Raw genomic sequence first — 19,766 nt, forward strand, 5'->3', positions numbered from 1 at the left:
ATTCAAGAGAAGGTTGGATGTGTATCTAGCTGGGGTAATGTAGGCCCAGCACTCTTTCCTGCTTATGCAGGGGGTCAGACTCGATGATCCATTGAGGTCCCTTCCGACCCTAGCATCTATGAATCTATGAAACACCGGTGACTGCCTGTGCCCCAGAAGAGCAGGACTGCCCATTGCAGACAGTGCTGGAGCATACCCACTGGTGCTGGGGCAGGGTTGTGGAGAGGCTCTGTGTAGCCCTGCCCAGGGAGGCATGGGCTGCCCTTGACACTGGCTGTGGAGGGGGCTGTGAGGGGTGGCCTGGGTGAGAACACATGCCGGCCGGGCAGCTTGCTGCATTGTGGCCCTGGCTGCCTTTGCAGGCTGCTGCCCCCAGGAACTTCTCCCTGGGGGTCAGCTTTGCCAGGTGTGTGTCTTGCGGGGGTCATGACCTGGCTGCCTGTTGCCAGGCATTTCTTTGCCAAGGTCTGGCATGCTCCAAGCTGCTGCAAGTCTCCCCAGGAGTTTTCCATGGCTGCAACGCGCTCCCCATGAAACTGTGCTGGGCGCAGGGCTGGGCGTGTCTCTCCTGCACCTGTTCTCTGTGGAGCTGCAGGAGGCCAGGACTTGCCTCCAGAGGGTTTCTTGGTCCTTTTTGTTCGTCCCATCTCCATGGCCCTGGCCCTGGCCATGGTCCTGATGCCCCAGTGGTTCTGCTGGCAGCAGTGAGATGGGAAGCTCCCTCATATCTGCTCTGTGGTCCAGCTGTGCTCTGCTCTGTGGCTAGTGGTGGCCCCATGCTCCACTCGCAGTGAATGAAGCTGGTTGGGTGCCAAGTGTGGGAGAACCACCAGGCTGATCAGCAGTTAGGTGCCAGCTCCCAGCACTGAGGGAGCTCACCAGTGGCAGCAGTGAGCTCCAGTAATCATGGCCAGCTGTAGAGCAGAGCCTGCCCATGGTATGCTGGACCTTTGCACCGCACCGTGATACCAGGCACACCCGGGGCTGTGGGAGCAGGTGGCCAGCATTTGCTGCAGGCCCAGAAATCCCATCTTAGCTGTCACCCAGCTGCGCCTTGGCAGGTGCCCACAAAAGCCACAGGGCTGGTCTACGTGTCCTTGCGTGGACAAGTCCTAGAAAGGCGGAAGCCATCGCTGCGCTAGGAGAGAGTGCACTTGGGCACGGCAGCTTGCCAGTGGTAGCACAGGCATAGCTCTGGGTTCGGGTGCCCTGGGAGAGGGGTTCCTGGGGTCTGCTCTCTTGGTGCCCCCTTTAAATTGGGGCCTGGGGCTGATGGCAATTGGCTTCCCCAGTGAGGCTCATGCCCACCACTGTGGCAGGTCGAGACTCCAGGGTGCTTGTCCATGCAGGATGTTGCTTGGTTTCCTTGTGCTCTGGCTGTCATGGGATTTCATGTCTCTCTTCTCTTACTTCAGTGCCAGACTGCTGAACTGAAGCAGGGCCTTTTTTCTCTGCAGCGAGAGCCTGCACACAGACAGGCAGAGGAATACTGAAGCCATGGATCAAGAACTGTTGGGCTCATTCAGTGCTGGTGCGCACAGAGCTCAGCCTCAAGGAAGGGCCCAGCACCCTTAGCATGTGCATCTGGTGGAGGGGGTGCTGTAACTCTTGTCTCGCTCAATGGGGTCCTGGGTTGCAGACAAAGGTGCACAGGTGGGGGGCTCTAGGGAGCCTAGTCACTGGAGTGGAGGCTGCAGGGTGGGGGCAGAGGTGGTGGGTCCAGGCTGAGGTGAGGGGGGCTGTGCCTGTCAGCCTGTGTTGCAATGCCAAGGGTCCAACACTTGGGATCCACAGCATACGGGATGCCAAGGCTGGCAATAAGTCGGGGGGGGGGGCTCTGAGCCTGGGACAAGCAGACAAGCTTGCACGGTAGTGAACACATTAAGCCCAATGCTTGGCAGCTCAGGAGAGGGGCCAGGGCCACAGGGTGGAAATTTGTGACCCCAGGAGAAGAGCAGAGGAGAACAGGCAGGTGCTGCCAGAGAGGCCCAGAATGCAAGGGCCAGGCCTGGTGAGGCTGCGAGTGACTGAGTCAGCAGTGCAGGGAGCGATGGAGTGGTGGCCAGTGCTGTCTCTGACCATGAGCTGTGCCTGGCACTGCCGAGATACAGAGCTACTCACTGCATTCTTTTGGTCCCTGACCTGTGTGTGCAGGAGCTATGCTCCGTGGCAGCTGAGATTCAATCTGGGCCCTGCTGTGCACCTCGGTGTGGGTGGGATGGTGACTGGCTTCCCCAGGCAGGGAAGGCTGCAGAGGTGCTGCGGTCACCTCTGGTGCCCACACACTGTGGGGGGGCATGATAGCAATGCCTCTAGGACTCAGCAGAATGGCTCCCCCCCACCGCGTGGGAAAGCTAACCAAAGTCTGATGGTGAGCTGACAAGCCAAAGCTTTGTATTTAGTTTGTCTTGGAAAGTGCAAGCAGTCCTTTTGGCAGCAGCTGCACTGGCCACAGAGCCCATGCCAGCTTGGCCTCTGCAGAGGGAGCAGCACCAAACACCTCCTAGGCTGGAGCTGTGCTCCAGGCTGAGCTCCGAGGGCGAGGATGCACCCTCAGTGCATCCCCATGTGCTGAGGTCCATGCTGTGCATAGCTGCATGAAGTATGAACAGAAAGGAAGCACAAGAATCGAGACCTGATGGGCTGAGGCTGGAGCTTCAGGCCCAGGGTCTTGGGTTTTATTTTTGCTTAAACCTCAGATGGAGACAAACATCAGATGGATCGCTCCTGCTCCCTCTCCCTACAAGCCTAGGGTATGTCCAAGTGCAGCAGTGTGTTCCACAGACCCATGCCACGCTGGTGGCTCCCGTCCAAAAGCCCCACCTGGCTGGAAGGCTGGATGGGGCAGGCATCGGTCAGCAAGCTCCAGCAGCCCCAAGGAATTGAGCACAGCCCACAGCCCATTCTGCTCAAGTGGGAGCTCACTAGGAAAGCACCAACTGTGTGGCAGTGACCCTGTGCAGTCCCCAGTGTGGCACCAGCAGGCACAGGGCTCCTGGATGCGGGGGGTAGTGTGGGAGGGCCCCCAGCATGGTCAGGGCTGGATGGAGGAGGGGGTGTGTGTGTCAGTCCCTGCCCTGGTCAGTGAAGGGCTGTGCACTAGCACATGGGCTGGGACTGGAAAGATGCTGGAGAAGGACAAGGCCATGCCGTTCAACAGCTTGAAGGGTAGGAGCTGCAGGAAGTCCATGGTCAGCCCTCCCAAGCCGTGTGATGGGAAGGCAGGCTTGGGCCTGGCACAGAATCCAGCATGCCCTGGGTGCTGGATTGTTTCAAGACCTTTGTTAGACATCTGTGTAAGTTTTCACTTCTTGCTGTTCCTGTTTGTCATTGTTTGCCAACCTGGTTTTATTGCTGGAAAAGCAGACTCGTAAACATGCCTATAGTCCCCACCCAGGGACAGCCTTGACTACAGCTTCACAGAGTCGGCACCCATGCCTCTGGGGCAGTTCCTGGGGTAGTGTCCACAGACCGTGATCCTCTCTTTTTTGGGGCCTCTGCTATTGCTTTGGCTTATAGATTCAGCATCGTGCTCCTTCCCATGGGACTTAGTTTGATCGCAGAGGTTTTGTATCTGTGACATGCCTGCTTGGAGACTGTTGCCTCTGAGACACGTAGGTTGGCATCCTGGGAAGCAGTTTTCTCTTGGGAAATACTGAGTAGTCTGGGAGACATTTGTGTTTTGGCTTTCCCTCGTGCAAGCTCCCTCTCATCTCGGCGTGCTGAGATGCAGTGAGAACGTCTGCATGGGTCACAGACCTCTCGTGGCTCTTGCAACTGGGGACATCAGTGGGCTGAGCTTGGTAGTGGCCCTTCCTGTGGTGGTGCTGCCTGCCAGGAGCTGGGAGCTGAGGCTCAGCACAGGGCGTCTGTGCCAGCTCTTTACACAGGCCCAGCTGAGGAGGGACCGGCCTGCGCTGTGTTTGGCTGAGAAGGCCCTGCAGCAGCTGGGTCAGCCTGTGCCTGAACCATTTCAAGGGAGTGGGAGCTCTTTCCCAGATCAAACTGGGGAGGGAAACCACAAGTGAGGCAATGGCCACCTGGGCAAGGGGTCAGTTTACTAGGGCTTGTCCCTGAGGAACCAAGGAAGGGCTGGGAGAAGGGGCAAGACTGTCAAGCAGGCCCATGCAGAAGTGACCTGCTCCTGAACTGCTGTTCCTCTGAGCCAGGAAGGTGTTGTGCAACCTACAGCGTTTCTTCTACCGTCTGTCATGGACCTGGCAGGCAGTCCCCAGAGGGGATTTTGTGCTGCTCAGCTGCAGTTCCTGCTGGCAGCCCTGGGACACAGTGACTCATCCAGAAACCACCTGTGGGAGGCTTGGGACCTCCCTGCATCTCCTGGACAGATGGTGCAATCTGGGCATGGCTTGTGGCACGGCTGGTGTCTGCCGGCATTGCAGATGCGGTCTGGCCACGGCAAATTTGCAGGGTAGGACTGAGGGAGCTGCCGAGACCTCTTACATTTCCAAATTTCCAGGGCAGTCTCTTGAAAACTGGGGAATTTGGTGGCTTTCCATCTGTGCCTATGAAGCTTGCATGGTAAGTGGGTCCCTGAGACTTGAGCTTCGGATGGGGGTTCAGGTGGCCACGGTGCAAAACCTGCGCATGAGGAGCTGAGGATGCCGCTTCACCGGCCTTGCCTCAGTGTCTGGACCTGAAAAATGGGGGACGTTGCCTGGACAATGTCAGGTCCCTGTGTTAGTGGGGATACGGTTAGGTCCCTGGACAGGAGCGGTGGCACCAGCTGTGCTGCAGCTGTTCTGCCCTTAGGCCTGAAGAAACCCGTGGTTCTCTGGGCCAAGTCAGTGGCACCCGCCGCAGCTCCACCATGGCTGGCGGGACATGGGTGCCCTCCCCTCACCCCCTGGCGCAGGGCTGGCAGTTCCCTTGTTCAAGATGGCCGCCGCGCCCCAGCACCGCCCTGGGCTGAAGCCGACGAGCGCCCCTGTGTGCAGGAGGGTAGGGCTGCCCCTACCCAAGATGGCTGCCACCCCCCACTGTCCCCTCTTGCTGTGTTCTCGGGCTCCTTGCTGTCACGCACAGTCTTTGTCACACGTTTGCCTCATGCATTTCTAGTCTGTTGAAGCAAAGGCGTTTGGGATGTCTTCTGTTGGACCGACCATACAGCTGTGAGAGGCCAAGAGGATCGTTCAGGCCCAGCGTGTCCACGTCTGGCCAAGAATCAGGTACAGCCTCGGTTAAAGAGTGCTCTGTCTTTTGGCACTGTGGGCCAGACAAGCGGTGTGGGCTCCTCCGCCTGCCACCCCCGTCGGTCAGAATCAGGCCCCACACTGCCCCCCGCCTCCGGGACGAGGTCCCGTGCACCACGCTGCACGCTGTCTAGCATGCCGCGGCCCCCGGGGCTTTCCACACGTCCAGACATTTGGCAGCAGTGACACCACCGCACTGCTCCCCCCCAAATGCTAGGACCTGTGGAGAGCCCATAGAGTGGATCACCTGGTGCCGGGGGCTGGATCAGGCCCACAGGCTGGGGGTTGAGCACAAAACCATGGCTTGTGTTAACCCTTGGAGTCACCAGGAACAATGGCCACAAGCTGAAGGAGGATAGGTTTAGGTTAGATAGAAAATGAAAACAGTCACTTAAGGAATGGGAGAGGGCTAATGCCTAATGCACATGCCTAGTTTGTTTAATGGATATGAAGCAGATGTCTAATTCCCTCAGTTATAGCAGAAAATTCCCAGGATATCTTTAGTGTTTTAGGTGAGGATTTTGTAGGTGACATGTTTTATTGGACCACCTGCATGGCTGGGATAGATTTAGAAGAACTTCCAATGCAGTGCATTCGCCTTCAGGCGCAGTAACTTTTTTTCACAGATTCAGATACTGGGGTCGGATGGGATCTCAACAGATCATCGAGTCCGACACCCCCCCCCGGGCAGGAAAGAGTGCCAGGGCCAGATGACCTGAGCCAGATGCCTCTCCAGCCTTCTCTTAAAGACTCCCCAAGGTAGGGGAGAGCACCACCTCCCTTGGGAGACCGTTGCAAATTTTTGCCACCCAAAATGTATAAATTTTTTAATTTATTTACCTAATTTTTCAGCATGCTTCTGTTAAGTTTATCCTTGTTTAGCTGGAATTAAAATTCTTATTTTTTTATCTGGTGATCTCTCTAGCTGAACCAGCTGTGTAGTTGGGGGGTGGGGGAGGAATTAGACAAGCTTTTGGGTGCAAACTGTACTTCCTTCAAGTTGCATCATAGCCAGAAGATCACTTCAACCCTATTGTTTTTTTTTTTTTTCTCTCCATAAGTCTTCCAGCTCTCAAGGCAGTCTTTTAAAGTGTAGCTACAGTCATTCCCAAAGAGTCTTGCAACTTAATTATTAAGCATTTAGGAAAGTAATTGTCCTTTTTTCCTTTACAACTGTTGGAGAGGAAACTGCTTAAGCATTGCCAGGTAACTCATTCTTTCCCCCAGTGAATATAAACATCCTGTGCTTTCTTGACCTTTTGCTGTATTGTACATGCATCTTCTTACTAGTCACATAACAATGGTATCAGGAACTTTATAATAAAGTGTTGTAAAAAGTTGCAAAACATTACCAATGATAAATCTCAACAAAGGCTTGTCACCTGAAACATTTAAGGAGTAACCAAGTTGTGTGCCACTGAAAGGAAGAATAAAGTAGATAGAAACAACGAGCATCTTCTGTAGAATGTTTTGTTGTCATCAGAGTTTTTCTTAAAGGTTGAAAGTCCTAGAATGCCTATAGAAGAAAATGCTTTCAATAAGACAATATTTAGAAATTTCTGAGTAAGTGTAAGCTTGAGGTTTTTACTGTAAAGGAGAGTAGAAGAAAGTTCACTTGAAAGATGAATAACCGCTTGTGGTTCTGGTAACACATCCTGATATTCCTTTTTGCCCCTAAAAAGAACTTTTCTCACATTCTTTCAGGGTTAGGACTTTTTTACAAAACATAAAGAGCAACTTTGTAATAATATTTATGATCATTTCCTAGCAATCAGGTCTGTATCAAACTGTTTTCTTGTTTTCTGAGAGAACATTTCTAGTAGCAGTCTGAGACTCAGAAGAAGTGGTCTTTGGCTCAGGGTGTTCCCATCTTTGATGTGAGGTTTGGCATTCCTCTCATGTAGCATTTTAGTACACAAGCCTTATCCTAGGTTGTGTACCGAGCTCCTGTGATGCATGGTCACTTATAGGATCATAGACTCAGAGGAAAGTGGGGCTGGAACAGACCTCATAAGATCATCTGATCCAGCCCCCTGCTCAAGGCAGGAGCATCCCTGACTAAACCAGCCCAGCCACTTGCATTGAAGTTCTAGCTAAACCCTATATAACTGACCCTGTCAGCTATGTTTAAAAATGGCTTAGGGTGTATTTCCTTTCTTTTCTCAGGCCTGGATGGTTTGTGTGTGAGCTATTGTGGTCTTTTTGCTGCTTTTGGGGTAAGCGCACAAGAAGTTACTAACACTCTAGAATTAGATGTTGCAAATTAGTGTCAGGATTGTGTGAAGTCCTGCATTGCACTAGTTCCTTTGTATTGTTGCAGTGTCATGAGCGACCAAGGACTGGTAACATACTTTATTGTGGATTGATTTTTGACTTTTATAGTCATCAGTAAACTAACTGGGTTGAAATTGATTGGCCTTCTAACTTGCATTTGCTATTAGAAATAATTCATGTTATATTCTCCAAGCTGCCTGGGCAGAAAAATTAGTTCTGGCTATCTCATAAAATGCAGTAAAGTTGCAGATGCATTGTAATGGCTAATAAACTATTTCTGCATCATTACAGAGGTTTCTACCCTATATCCTTTTATCTGTGTTCATCAATTTGAATTTGCCATCCAAAAGTCACTGATGGCCACACAGACTTCTATGTACCCAGAGCATAAGTGTTGCTGTTTTCTGTCTCCAGGCTGTGCTGCTCCGGATTTATGAGTTCTCTGTGTATTTGCTGACCAAATAACAAGGATGAATTCCCTCTCTGTCTGTCTGTCTGTCTGTCTGTCTCTCTCTCTCTCTCTCTCTCTGTCTCCTTAGGCTCCCAGTCGCCATGCTGACATTTAGCAAGGTGGTAATCGGGGTGATTGTGGCAGTTCAAACTGTGGCTCTTGTCCACTTCTTCTTCCTTGTGCCTCAGAGAAGCAGTTTCCTGCAGCAAGAGAAGCCGTCCCGGGTGCACATCCTGATCCTCTCCTCCTGGCGATCGGGGTCTTCCTTCACTGGCCAGCTCTTCAGCCAGCATCCTAATGTCTTCTATCTGATGGAGCCTGCCTGGCATGTGTGGACTACGATGCATCAGAATACTGCCCACAGCTTACACATGGCAGTGCGTGACCTAGTCAGGTCTGTTTTCCACTGTGACATGTCTGTGTTTGATGCATACATGTCTAGGGGGAGGAAAAAATCTGATTTGTTTCAGTGGGAGACTAGCCGGGCCCTGTGCTCCCCACCTGCATGTGACGCCTTCCAGCACAGTGACATAATTACCAAGTCTCACTGCAAGACTGTCTGTAGCAAATACCCATTCAGCACGGTGGAGCAGGCTTGCAGGCTTTATAGCCATGTTGTCCTCAAGGAGGTCCGGTTCTTTGACCTGAAGGTTCTTTATCCACTTCTCAGTGACCCCTCACTGAACTTCAGAATCATCCACCTGGTTCGCGACCCTCGGGCTGTATTTCTATCCCGTGAGAAGGCTGCGCCTGAACTGGTACGTGACAGTGACATTGTGGTGGGGCCCAAGAACAACCAGGGAGAAATGGGCCCTTATAATGTGATGCAGGAAATCTGCAAAAGCCACATCCAGATTTATACAGAAGGCAGCCAGGCTCTCCCCAGCTCTCTCAAGGGCCGCTATATGCTGGTGCGCTATGAAGATATTGTTAAAGATCCCCTGGAAAAGGCTGCAGAGCTCTACAAATTTGCAGAACTCGGCTTCCTGCAGAAGCTGCAGAGGTGGGTGTACAACATCACCCATGGGAAAGGACTAGGGGCAGAGGCCTTTGACACCAGCTCCAGAAATGCAGTGAGTGTCTCTCAGGCCTGGAGGAAATCCCTGCCCTTCCACAAAATACAAAAGCTGCAACAGGTGTGCAAGGATGCCATGGAGCTGCTGGGCTATCGACTGCTGGCATCACAGGAGGAGCAGAAGAACATGACACTGGACCTCTTGCTTTCTCAGCATCCCCCTACCAGGCAGAAACCGGAGCTGAGGACAGAAAAGTCACCCACAGCTCTGGCCAGCTGAGAGCCGCAGAATGTGCAGCTCTGCAACAGGACTGAGTGGGAGGGTGAGTGAGTGATGCATATGTACATGCATGTGGAGGGGGTGGCAAAGGACCATGGGATAGAGCCGAGTGGCAGGCCCTGTGCCCATTGCTGACCTCCTTCCCCACTGTTCACTTTCCACATGACCCAGTCCAGACCAGTGACTGCAGTTCCCTGGGCAGCCCAGCCCTATGGAGTAACACAGGCCCTTGTTCTTCTGACAGTCTTTGCTTTGGGTGGGACAGAACTCCGAAGAAGTGCAGATTAGGGTGGACAGAACTCCAAAGGAGCAGGACAAGATGGCAAAGTAGGATCCCAACAAGGCCACCATTAAACAGCAACAGAACTGCAGGCAGGAGCTGTATTCCTAGAGACTGGGAGGCATAAGCGAATGTCACTCACAGTGAGCATCTACTAGCCTCCATTACATTAATGCCAAAGGAGGGACAAACTGGATTTGAGGCAAGTTTTGTGGCCGGCAAGAAATTCTTGTGGGTGATATCTCTTACTAGGGCACCTGTGTGGTTGGGACTTTCTGAGGTTGTGGAGCTTTTTTGCCGATCTTTTCTTTTTCTGATCCGTGCTCTGTACGTGGGTGATCAGCACTGGTGGTAGTGTTGCAAAGGATCTGTGTTCACTTCCCCCCTGGTGTTGTATTGTAAAAGCAACAGAACAGCCCTGGCTGAACTAATAAAAGAGAACTCATTTCTCTCTGGGTTGGAATATTGTGGTTAATTCCTGGGATATGTGAGCCAATTTTGTCCCAATAATTAATCCCCAGTCTTCTGACTTTCCAAAATAAGTCATTCCCCCCCCAGGAGATCTCAAAGACAGCGTTCAAGTCTGAGGAAGCAGACCCTGTCAGATAACGCTTATCTAAAGTGAAATACCTGAGGTGTGTTAATACAAGGTGAAGGCAGAGAATGTGAATACATGCAGGAGGATGTTCAGAAAGTGCCCAGGTCACATAGCACTAAGTGTGGTACAGATATCAGAATAGGAAAGGCTTCTGCTGCAACCCAGACTTGCCTATGGCACAGGCACAGCAGAACTGGGATAGTTGGGGTGGGAATGGCTTATCTGCTATAGGAAAAGCTGTGTGGAGCCACAGGGGTGCTGCTGGGCAGGGAGTGAGGGGAATGATGGATGCCAGTGCTGCTGGGAGTGGGGGAGGAAGGAAACAGCAGAGCAAGAGACTTTTTCCTGTTCAACTGAGTCCTGTGCCAGGGCATGTTCAGCTCTGTGGGGCATTTGGGTTTAATTTTACTGACTAACATGTTCACCACAGTCCAGCAAGTCAGAAATATGGCAGGGACATGAGTGACTTTGTTCCCCAATGTGTTTGGAGGAGGGTGCTCTATACCAGAGCCATTCAGAAGTGTGGTTTCACTCAGGTGCATGTGGTTTCCCTTTGTTCTGCATTCCACATTATGTCTAGGCCTGAGAAAATCCATCTGTCTGTACTGGTTGAAGCCAGCGCCTCACACATCACCAGGGAAGGAGGAAACATGAAGCCCGCCTGCTGGATCCATGAGGTAGGATCTTCACTGGTAATACAACTGCAGAAAATTTGAGCGTGTAGCTGTTGTGTCACCTACCTTCATTCTGGGAAGTTTTTAGTGAGGGCTTTAAGCATGAATCCACAGAAAAAGAACTAGGAAACTGAAAACATCATTAAGATTGTTACGTTGATAGTAAGGCCAGTGTGCTTGGATGACATGGTGCTGTTGCATCAGGAGTGTCTAGACAGAGGAGTTACCACTGGAGATGCTTTTGCTCCGAGTTCCTTCTTCCTTAAGAGCAGAAGTTGAAGGTAAAGCTTGCATGTGTTGCAAATGGCAGATGAAGGGATTGAGGTTGAACTGAAATAGGACATGTGTGTGCTGCATCTTAAAAGGAGGAGAGGGTGTGATGAACCCACAGGTTATAGGCAGCAGGCACATGTTCAGTGGATCTCCCCACTCCTGGGAGCCAGGACCTGGAGATGCCAGCCATTTTGCACATTGGCTAAGGTCCAGCCATGAGAAGATAACAATAGACCTGCACACGCACATTATGGTGACTTGAGATTTTTAGCAAAGTCCTCTGATTAGTCCCTGATCCTCACTCAAAGTGACAGACCAGCAATGTGCCTGCAGCACAGCAGCAGGCCGAGATACCAGCCTTCTGCCCATCATGCTGACCAGCATCATCTCATTGTTCCTTCTGCTCTCATGCTTGTGCCCCATCTGGTTCCTCTTCTTTTGCATTTAAATTAGAAGCTGCCTGGGCAGGGACCCTTTTTTTCCCCCCTGTGCTGCTTCAACCTTAAGCACCTTGGAGTCCTGGTCCATGAGAAGGGTTTCTAAGTGCCGTGAGGCTGGTACTAATCCTCCAAAAATGTTCAGTGATGGAGAAATAAGAGAGACCAAGAAGCCAAGAAGCCATCTTTTGTGTGGTGCTGGGAAGGGTAGAAGTACTTGTTACCTTCATGGTGTGACCAGAGGATCACAGACATATCCCTGTATGTGTGCTGCTGGAATGTCTGATTCTGAGTCCCAGCTGCAGAACCCAGTCCATGTGCAGCAGCTTAATGACATGTGAGACTTGGTCTTAGGCTGCCAGCTTCCAGGGGCACTCATTTAAGTCTTATACCTCCCCCCCTGGTTGCAGTGCTTGGTGAAAAGAATGATGATTCAGATGGGGAGAACAGAGGTGCTTTTGGTAATAGAGATCACTCAGGTTGGTAAGACCGTGGTGCTTTGGCACAGAGAAGAGTGATTGGGTTGAACTCACTTTAATTATCTCAGTGGAGAGCAGAGTAAAGGTGTAGAACTGATGTTTTGTTTTGTTCTTCCCCCCGTTGTGTTAAGGAGCAGTAATTTTCCTGAGGGACTGATGTGTGTGCGTATGACATAGGTGTTTCCTGGACCTAATCCTATTTATTAACAAAGAGCACTCAGGGTTTTGTCAGTGGAGCGTAGCAGAAAAGGAGCAACTTGAGATGGGGCCTGACTCTTGGTTCCAAGCCCCTTCCCAGTCAGCAGATAGCCCAACGATGATGAGACCTATTCCCATCCTATTCTTGGCTCTCCTGCTTCTGGATCTTGTCTCAGTTTCTCTGGATGTTTCTGCTTCTCTTTCATAGACAAGACAAACTTTCACAACCAAATTGCTGGTGAATGACATGTTAATGCAGGCATTGGCAGATAGTGAGGCAGGGGCAGCTCTGGTGCTTGTGCTGGTACAGGGGCGGTCTCTGTGCACAATGTTGTATGTACCACATGCTTGCTCCATTTTACAGCAAGTCTCTGCATTTGTAGTGAGGCAGCAGGGCCTAGCATAGCAAGTTGCTGCTTCTCCAGTGTGTCCTGTGTGCTACCAGAAGCATGGGAGCTGGATGGGCCACTGTCCTCTGGGATGGGAACTGTAAAGGGAACAACAGGCCATGTAGTCCCCTCTCTCTGCACACCTGTAGCACACCTCACCATGGGAGCACATGGTGGGAGGAGAAAAGAGGACAAGGCAGAATACAGGCAGCTGCCTGCTGCATTCCCCTGTTGCCTTTCAGCTGCCCTGTAGAGTGCATGACAGCGTACATGGCACACTGGGTGGTGTGCACATTATTCTACATTTATTTATTGCTGGCACCCAGCAGGTCTGATTTGCATGCTTGTTAAGTTCCCCATTGTTCATTCAAGAGTTTAATGCTGTTCTTTGTTCAGCCTCTTGCTGCTGCCTGGCCAGTAGTAATGAGAGGGGAGACCGTGGCCCTGCCAGTGCAGCACAAATCATCTGGAATGGCACAGCTCTTGACCCCCCCCAATTAACGAGCACAGTCATGTTTAATGGCTACAAAATTCAGCAGGCAAAAGCAGCACTCCACCCCCCACGGCCTGCGAGTTCAGAGTCAAGGTGCCCTGTGCACATTAGCAGTCCCGGCACCCCTCAAGCATAGGAGACGATTACCGCAGGCAATTTCAAGCTATGTTACAAGTCATTAACCCACAAAATAACGTGGGTTTGCAGGCTGCTACTCTACTCTTGCCACATGTGTTGTGGATGTAAGCACTTAGCAGCCCTGCTGTCCTCTGCCCTAAGGTTGGCGGTACTTATGGGCATGCGTCCTAGTTGTAGACATTGGCTACAGATCCCAGAATCCATCTGTACACACCAAACTGGCTACCCACAGACCTGCAGCGGTCCAGGGTAGCCAGCTCCGCCATAGATGTAAGGAGAGATGTAGCCAGGGCAGGGGGTGGTTGAGAAGGGGTGGGAGAGATGGATTCTTTTCTAGGGTGAGCTGATCTGCATGAGATGGCTAGAATCTCCCTTGCTCACTCCATTATAAATGTTCTGATCAGACACGTGACTATAATCACTGTGTAGGTGTGGTCACTGGTAAGCGTCATAACCCTGCTAGCTAATGGATAGTTAGTATTTTATTATGGCACTTCAGGTTGTTCCTTGACAGTAACTTTGCAACTACTTTGTCACCTTTGCCTTTTGCTGAGTTACTGATGCTGTCAATCAAGTTCCGGTACATGAAGCCCAGAGGCCCTGGGAATGGTGGCAATACAGCAGGTCTGGAAATACCTGGAGCCAGTGTGGACGCTACACATTGCACCAGAGCCCACAGACACAGCGAGACAAAAGAAGTCTGTCCAGGCTAGATCTGACTTCTTTCATGTTGCTGGGTGGTTTTTTCTGCGAGGCTTAAGCTTGTTTGTCTTAATTGTGAGACACAGCTAGCTTTGTTAGTGTGAAGAAGGCAGGGTAGATATATTTTTCTGTCTATTGTGGTTAGTCCCTTTGCTATTTCACCTTGCCTTCTCCTGGTGAGAGAGCTCAGAGTGGTGGACGTGGATGTAGTGGTATTGAAACCTGAATATTCTTACTGAGCCATGAGACTGAGCAGGAACATAGCAAAAGAAGCAGCTGAAACAGCCACACAAGTTAAGCAAGGCTGGAGAGAAACTGAAGCACTCTGGAAGGCCTACCAGCCTGGGTGAATGTAGACAACCTGAAAGTAAACTGACATTCTCTCAGCCAAGGGTGGGTTTTCCAGAGCTGAATCGGTAACTGTGAAACCTGCATAGCCACTCTTTCCCCATAGTAGATAACAAAGAGCTAAGACAACCAATCCCTCATCTTTTACCAAGGCTAAAATCACCTGAAAAATCACTGGGTGTGGAGAGCAACTTGCATTTCCTAGGGTGTGCCTCGACTGTGGGAGGCAGTGCTGCTGAGCTACCTGAGCTAATACTATGTATGCTAGCTCTGTATGGTGGGCACTTGCACAGGTTAACACACTGCTGGGCAGAACTGGATAGCGAGGTGCAGCACTGCTCTCAGGTGCACATACTGCTTCTGGTTCTGACCTTGTAGATTAAGCAAGAGATGCATACCTAACTACCTCTGTCTGCTCATGGGTAATATACTATATTCCTCATCAGGACTGTCTGAATGCTGCCTGTGGCATTTTTAAAGTTTCAACTTTAAGCTTAAGCCTATTTAACCTTCCTGCACTAGTGTCAGAACAGAACAGCGAACTGGGAAATCCTGGGGTCTGCTTCTTGCCCCAGCACTGACTATATCTGAGGCGTTAGCTACCATGTCACCATCAGTATTATGTGGATAATACTGACCCAACAGTATTGTCTGGTCAGGAGCTAGATTCGTGGAGAAACTTGACCTATCTCTTATGTTTAGAGCCTCAAGAGGGGCAGCACTGTTTCCATTGGCTGGCTGGGAGGGCTCCTCATTTGGCACGTTGGCTGTTCCAACTCCCATTCTCAGACCTCAAACTCTTTGTACCTGCTGGGCTGCACCTTGCTCTCAGCTGCGGGTAGCAGAGTGCTTTACCTCTATTTGTGAATCTAGCTGATTGTTTCCTATACAAGCCTGGGGCAGGCACTTGTTACTTCAGTTAAAAGGGAAGAGTCCTGGTGAGGTCCTGTTGACAGGCCCTCTTGTATCCGTACATCCAGCTAGTTTCTGAACATGCGCAGGCCTGTTGCACTAAGACTTGCAAATGATGTTTATGCAGTAGGTAGGAGACCATTGGGTGGTGCAAGTTCTGGACAAGTTTATTCTGCTTTCTCCAGTACAGGGCTGCTTTGTTGGACAGGACCTTCTTAGAAAGTCATCCAATAAACTGGCCCAAGCTGCCATATATTCAGGGGTTTGGGCTGCTGCTTTCTGAAATCCCACAACTCCTCAGGGCATTGAAGTACCTCCTGAGTTGGATAAAACAGAGCTACCGATTCCCTACCTGTTCTATTAGTCCTTTGGTTGTTTCTTACTGAGCCCAAATTAGACAAGGGTCCCTGGGGAATGCAAGGAGACCAGAGTGCATGCTCAGAAGTCCCAGAGTGGCAAGCTGCTGGTTTTAAGCAGTGTCTCTTGGGACTGGGTTTTGAACAGGTGGAAGGTAAAGGGTTATAAGCAGGATTGGGTGAAAAGCATCTGTTCAAGGCAGCATCAGGAAGAAATTTTGTACCTGCTATAAAAAGTGAAATGTACTGTACAAAGACTAAACAGTTTGAATGGTAGGATTGATTCATAGCCCACGAGGTGCAAGCAAGACATCCAAACTGACAAGGCAGAAAGAAAAGTACATTGCAGTGCTTCCACTGTCCTTCTGCCTGGCTTCTGGCACTAGTTTGCTAATCCTCATTCTTAAATTCCAGAGCGTGTGTGTTCTCTTGTGAGACCTTCACATTGATTGTGTAATGCCATAATGCATTTCACTAGATATGCGATAGTAAGCTGGAGGGAACAGAGGTCTCACCTGCAGCATGTGACTGATCTTATTTTCTTAATGCCGATCCTTCATAGCTCTGAAATGTAAACCTACCTGGTACGTGAGCTACTATTCTCAGACAAGGTCCAATTCTTTTTAATCATTCTACCTTATTTATTTTCAGAGCATGGGGCTTCCAGTTAAGCACTCGGAAATCTTGAGGAACCAGTTTCAGGAGTGTAAACTTAGCATTTGTGTCATCATTCTTTTGCTTTTTACTAAGAGATGGGTTTTTAAGCACTCTGTAGAGCTGAACACCAATCACTGGCATTTTATTAGTCACCTGTATGTCGAAAGCCTGACAGAGTAAACCTCTCTTTGTGTCCCGTTACCGAATTAAAAAAGTAACCTTTTGCTATGAATTTTCAAGTTTAATTAACACCCCCCAAAAAACCAAACCAAACCAAACCAGAAAACCAACAAAACTGGTAAGCTAGGCTGAGACCACTTACATATCAAATATTAATAGTTACAATGGTGGTAGCAAGAAACCAGTTTTGATTCCAACAGTTTTCAAGTGCTGTAAATAACTACAAGCCCAAGAGAATGATTGTCCAAATATGTACATTAAGATCCCAATCAGAACATGATTGACACCTGGTAACTTGATGTTTGAAACAAACAAATCCTCCCCAGCAGCACCCCTGCACTAGCAGCGAGAAAAACTTACAATCACACATTATGTTATCCTCTGTCAAGAAAGCCCACATCTTGTAACTGCAGAAATACTTGCTGCCTGTGGCCTGGTAGCTACCCAAGGTGAAAGAAACCACCCAAGATTGGCTAGGATGAGCTTAGAACCTGTTATGAGACAGCTGGACTGACCCTCTTGCTGTTTACTGGAAGGAATCACAGGGGCTGGATGGAACAAATAGGTGAGACTTTGGCACATGCACATGTAAGATAACATAGCAGTAGAGGAAGCACTGTAGGAGGATCCATGTGCCTCTTGCTTTGTCCTGCATCAATCTCAAGACCCTGTTTACTTTGGCCTGGCACGAGCACAAGGGACCTTTTCAGGTCCAAGAATTGTGCCATTTCTGCTCTTACAGAGAAGGAACTCTTTCCAGGTCCAGCAGTGCAGGTGAGAAAGCTAAAATGCAGGAGCAGGCTCCTAGCTTCCTCCCAATGCTTTTTCCATGCAGTAGCACAGACAGGTTTTGCCCCCTGCTGGTGGATGAGGAATGCAGCACCTGAGGGCAGATTTTCTGATGCCACACTTGGCTCTGGGCAGATGGAGGATCTCTCCAGTTTATTTTTCAGCCTTATCCATCACTGTACTCATCAAAAAACCTAATGCAAAACTAAGCCTTGTATACAAGTGGAAGCCCATAAAAAGGATCAGAAAGATAAGTTTTACAAATAGACCTTTTCCTTTTGAACAGCGCAAGACTTTTTCTTACATAGCATGAAATTTGTAGGCAATTATTCTCTGCAGCTGCCAAAGGCTGCTCCTACAGATCTGTAAGTCTCTTCCTTCTGTGAATCTCAGGTAAATCTTTTCCCTCTTCTCCTGGAACAACCCCGACTCCTCGAATCACATCCACAACTCATCATCTCTAAGTCCTCCTGAATGCAATCCGTTTAGCTACATTCTCAGCTCCAAACTTTGCTATTAGCTTGCTTCTGACATTTTCATCATCTTTTTGCAACTCTAAATCATCTTCTCTGCTCCATATGGGATGCCCATCCAAGCGCTGACTGGTCTTCAAAAAGCACGCTGTGGCTTCCACTTCCCCGCTGTTTTTCAAAAAAGCTTGCGTGACAGTCAACAGATCCATGCTGAGCTCTTCCATGCAGTACTTTATGGCTTTAACTGCATCTGCCACCTGGGTGGGAGCAGGGCCAGAGCTCGCAGGCCTTTCCTCCCCTTGAGGCTGAGTTTCAGGGGTAGGGGAGTCCCGAGTAGCAGCAGCCGCTGGAGGCGAGTCAGAGTCATTCAGGTCCATTTTCTGGCTAGGGCCTGCTTTCTCAGGGGACATCATCTCCTTGTCTTCACCAGGAATTTCTTCTGGGAGGTCTGTCTCGCTTTCAGACTAGGAACAAGAGTGAGAATTGGGGTCATTCCAGTATAAATCAGTCACGCATGCTATTCCTTGAAGGGGTTCTATTAAGTCTAGAGTAAAGCCATGAACCTTTCTAAGGGATGTTTAAGTGCTCAGTGCAATTGCCCCACACAATAAAATTCCATAATCTACAGGGGAGGACAAAACACTACGTGTACATTTAAAAAATGGGAAGGCATGAGGCAAATACGCACATAAACCAGACCTGATGGGAGAGACATTAGTTTCTTACTGTCATCGTGTTTTGCAGCTCTCTCCTGAAGGAGCATTCGCTGGTAAGAGTAACTGAACCCCCCCCCGCTTGCTCAGACAGCCACCTGAGGCCGAGATGACCATTCACTGCTGAGCTATTTTTATTCACACTTCTGTTCCTCAAAGTATTTTTGGACAGGAATCAAACTGGGAGGGGAAGGCTCATTCACATTCCTGTGACGTGATGCACCACAGTGAGCTGTAACGTAGCTGTGTGTAATATGGCCACACCACTTGACATGCTTCATCTAGCACTGCATAGCTTAAAGTGCTGACAGTTTAGCGTAGTAGCAAAGATGGCCACTTCATTAACTACCTGGAAATAAACTGCCTGGTTGTACGTGTAGTTTAATAAATGATAAACTTGGAAAGTGCATTTAGATTTTTGCCACTAAAGGCAGTAGTTTATTTTCCTCAAAAGCTCACAGCTGACAGAAGCACATACCTCATCACTTTCAAATTCTCGGCTCGCTGCCTTGAAAAGACTACCCCCTTTTTCCACACGCCTTCTAATTTTCTCTTGTATCGCAGCTGCTGCTTTCCCGAACAGTTCTGTTAAAGACAGATCACATTGGCACCCGCTGCATGACTGAAATGTAACAGAGAGGTCGTTGGCCATGCTAGTCAAAGCCAGGGTAGAAATGCACCTTTACAGACCAACTAAATCAGATCTACACATAGAGCACCAGCTCAGCTCACAAGAGCTTGTATGCTTGCTCTCTATGTATACACATCTTATTTAGCTAGTCTACGAAGGTACATCTCTGCTCTGCCTTCTGAAAGGTCACCTTCATCCTAGGCTTAGTTTCAGTTGCATGTAGCAGGCAGGAGGATGTGGGATGCCATGAGTCTGATAATCTACTGCTTGGTAGGGCTAGGAGGGCCATTTCTGAAAGGTGGGTCATTTGGAAGAAACTGTTGACTAGAAAGGAAACTAGGGGGCCTGAAGGGCAGGAAGAAAAGGTGACAAACATGCACGTTTAATCTGTTCCACTGTGGAGCCGGGCCACAGCTGACTGTGAGTTTCCCCTGTGGCGTCTCAGCCTGCCCGGTCACTGAGTGGCAGCCCTGTGTCCCGGAGCCAGGGGGGAGCCTACACCCCCCTCCCCCAGCTCGTTCTGGACGTGCCTGCCCCTGCTCTCACCGCCAGCGCCTTCCTGCCCGCTCCTCAGTGCCTGGCACCCATAGTAGGGGACGGGCATGTCTCAGCACCCGCGTGGACCTGGGCGGCCGTGCCCAGGCGCTGCCCCGCGGAGGAGCGCGGCCGAGCTCACCGGTGCCGGCGGGCGGCCGCAGGTGGCGGCGGTAGCGGTCGCGCATGGCCTGCCACGAGTGGCGCGTCACGCCCGCGCGCTCCATCTCCTTCCAGAGCGCGGCCCCGGCCCCGGCCCCAGCCCGCGCCCGCACGTAGCGC

General features: G+C 50.3%; 2 protein-coding genes across 2 annotated transcripts; one reads left to right on the forward strand and one right to left on the reverse strand.

Moving 5' to 3' along the window:
- The first annotated feature begins 8,006 nt into the window (after positions 1 to 8,006).
- CHST4 (carbohydrate sulfotransferase 4) lies at positions 8,007 to 10,913 on the forward strand. The gene has a single exon (XM_019536125.1). The coding sequence runs from the start codon at positions 8,037 to 8,039 to the stop codon at positions 9,228 to 9,230; it is 1,194 nt and encodes a 397-aa protein (XP_019391670.1). The 5' UTR covers positions 8,007 to 8,036; the 3' UTR covers positions 9,231 to 10,913.
- Positions 10,914 to 16,823: 5,910 nt separating this feature from the next.
- On the reverse strand, positions 16,824 to 19,760 carry TERF2IP (TERF2 interacting protein). The gene is made up of 3 exons (XM_019536127.1): positions 19,627 to 19,760; positions 18,798 to 18,904; positions 16,824 to 18,070 (listed from the first exon to the last, which is right to left on the reverse strand). Exons 1-3 carry the CDS (start codon positions 19,709 to 19,711, stop codon positions 17,594 to 17,596), a joined length of 669 nt encoding a protein of 222 aa, XP_019391672.1. The 5' UTR covers positions 19,712 to 19,760; the 3' UTR covers positions 16,824 to 17,593.
- Positions 19,761 to 19,766: the final 6 nt, after the last annotated feature.

This window comes from Crocodylus porosus, unplaced genomic scaffold, assembly GCF_001723895.1.
Source record: "Crocodylus porosus isolate Cpor-Errol unplaced genomic scaffold, CroPor_comp1, whole genome shotgun sequence".
Taxonomy (NCBI): domain Eukaryota; kingdom Metazoa; phylum Chordata; order Crocodylia; family Crocodylidae; genus Crocodylus; species Crocodylus porosus.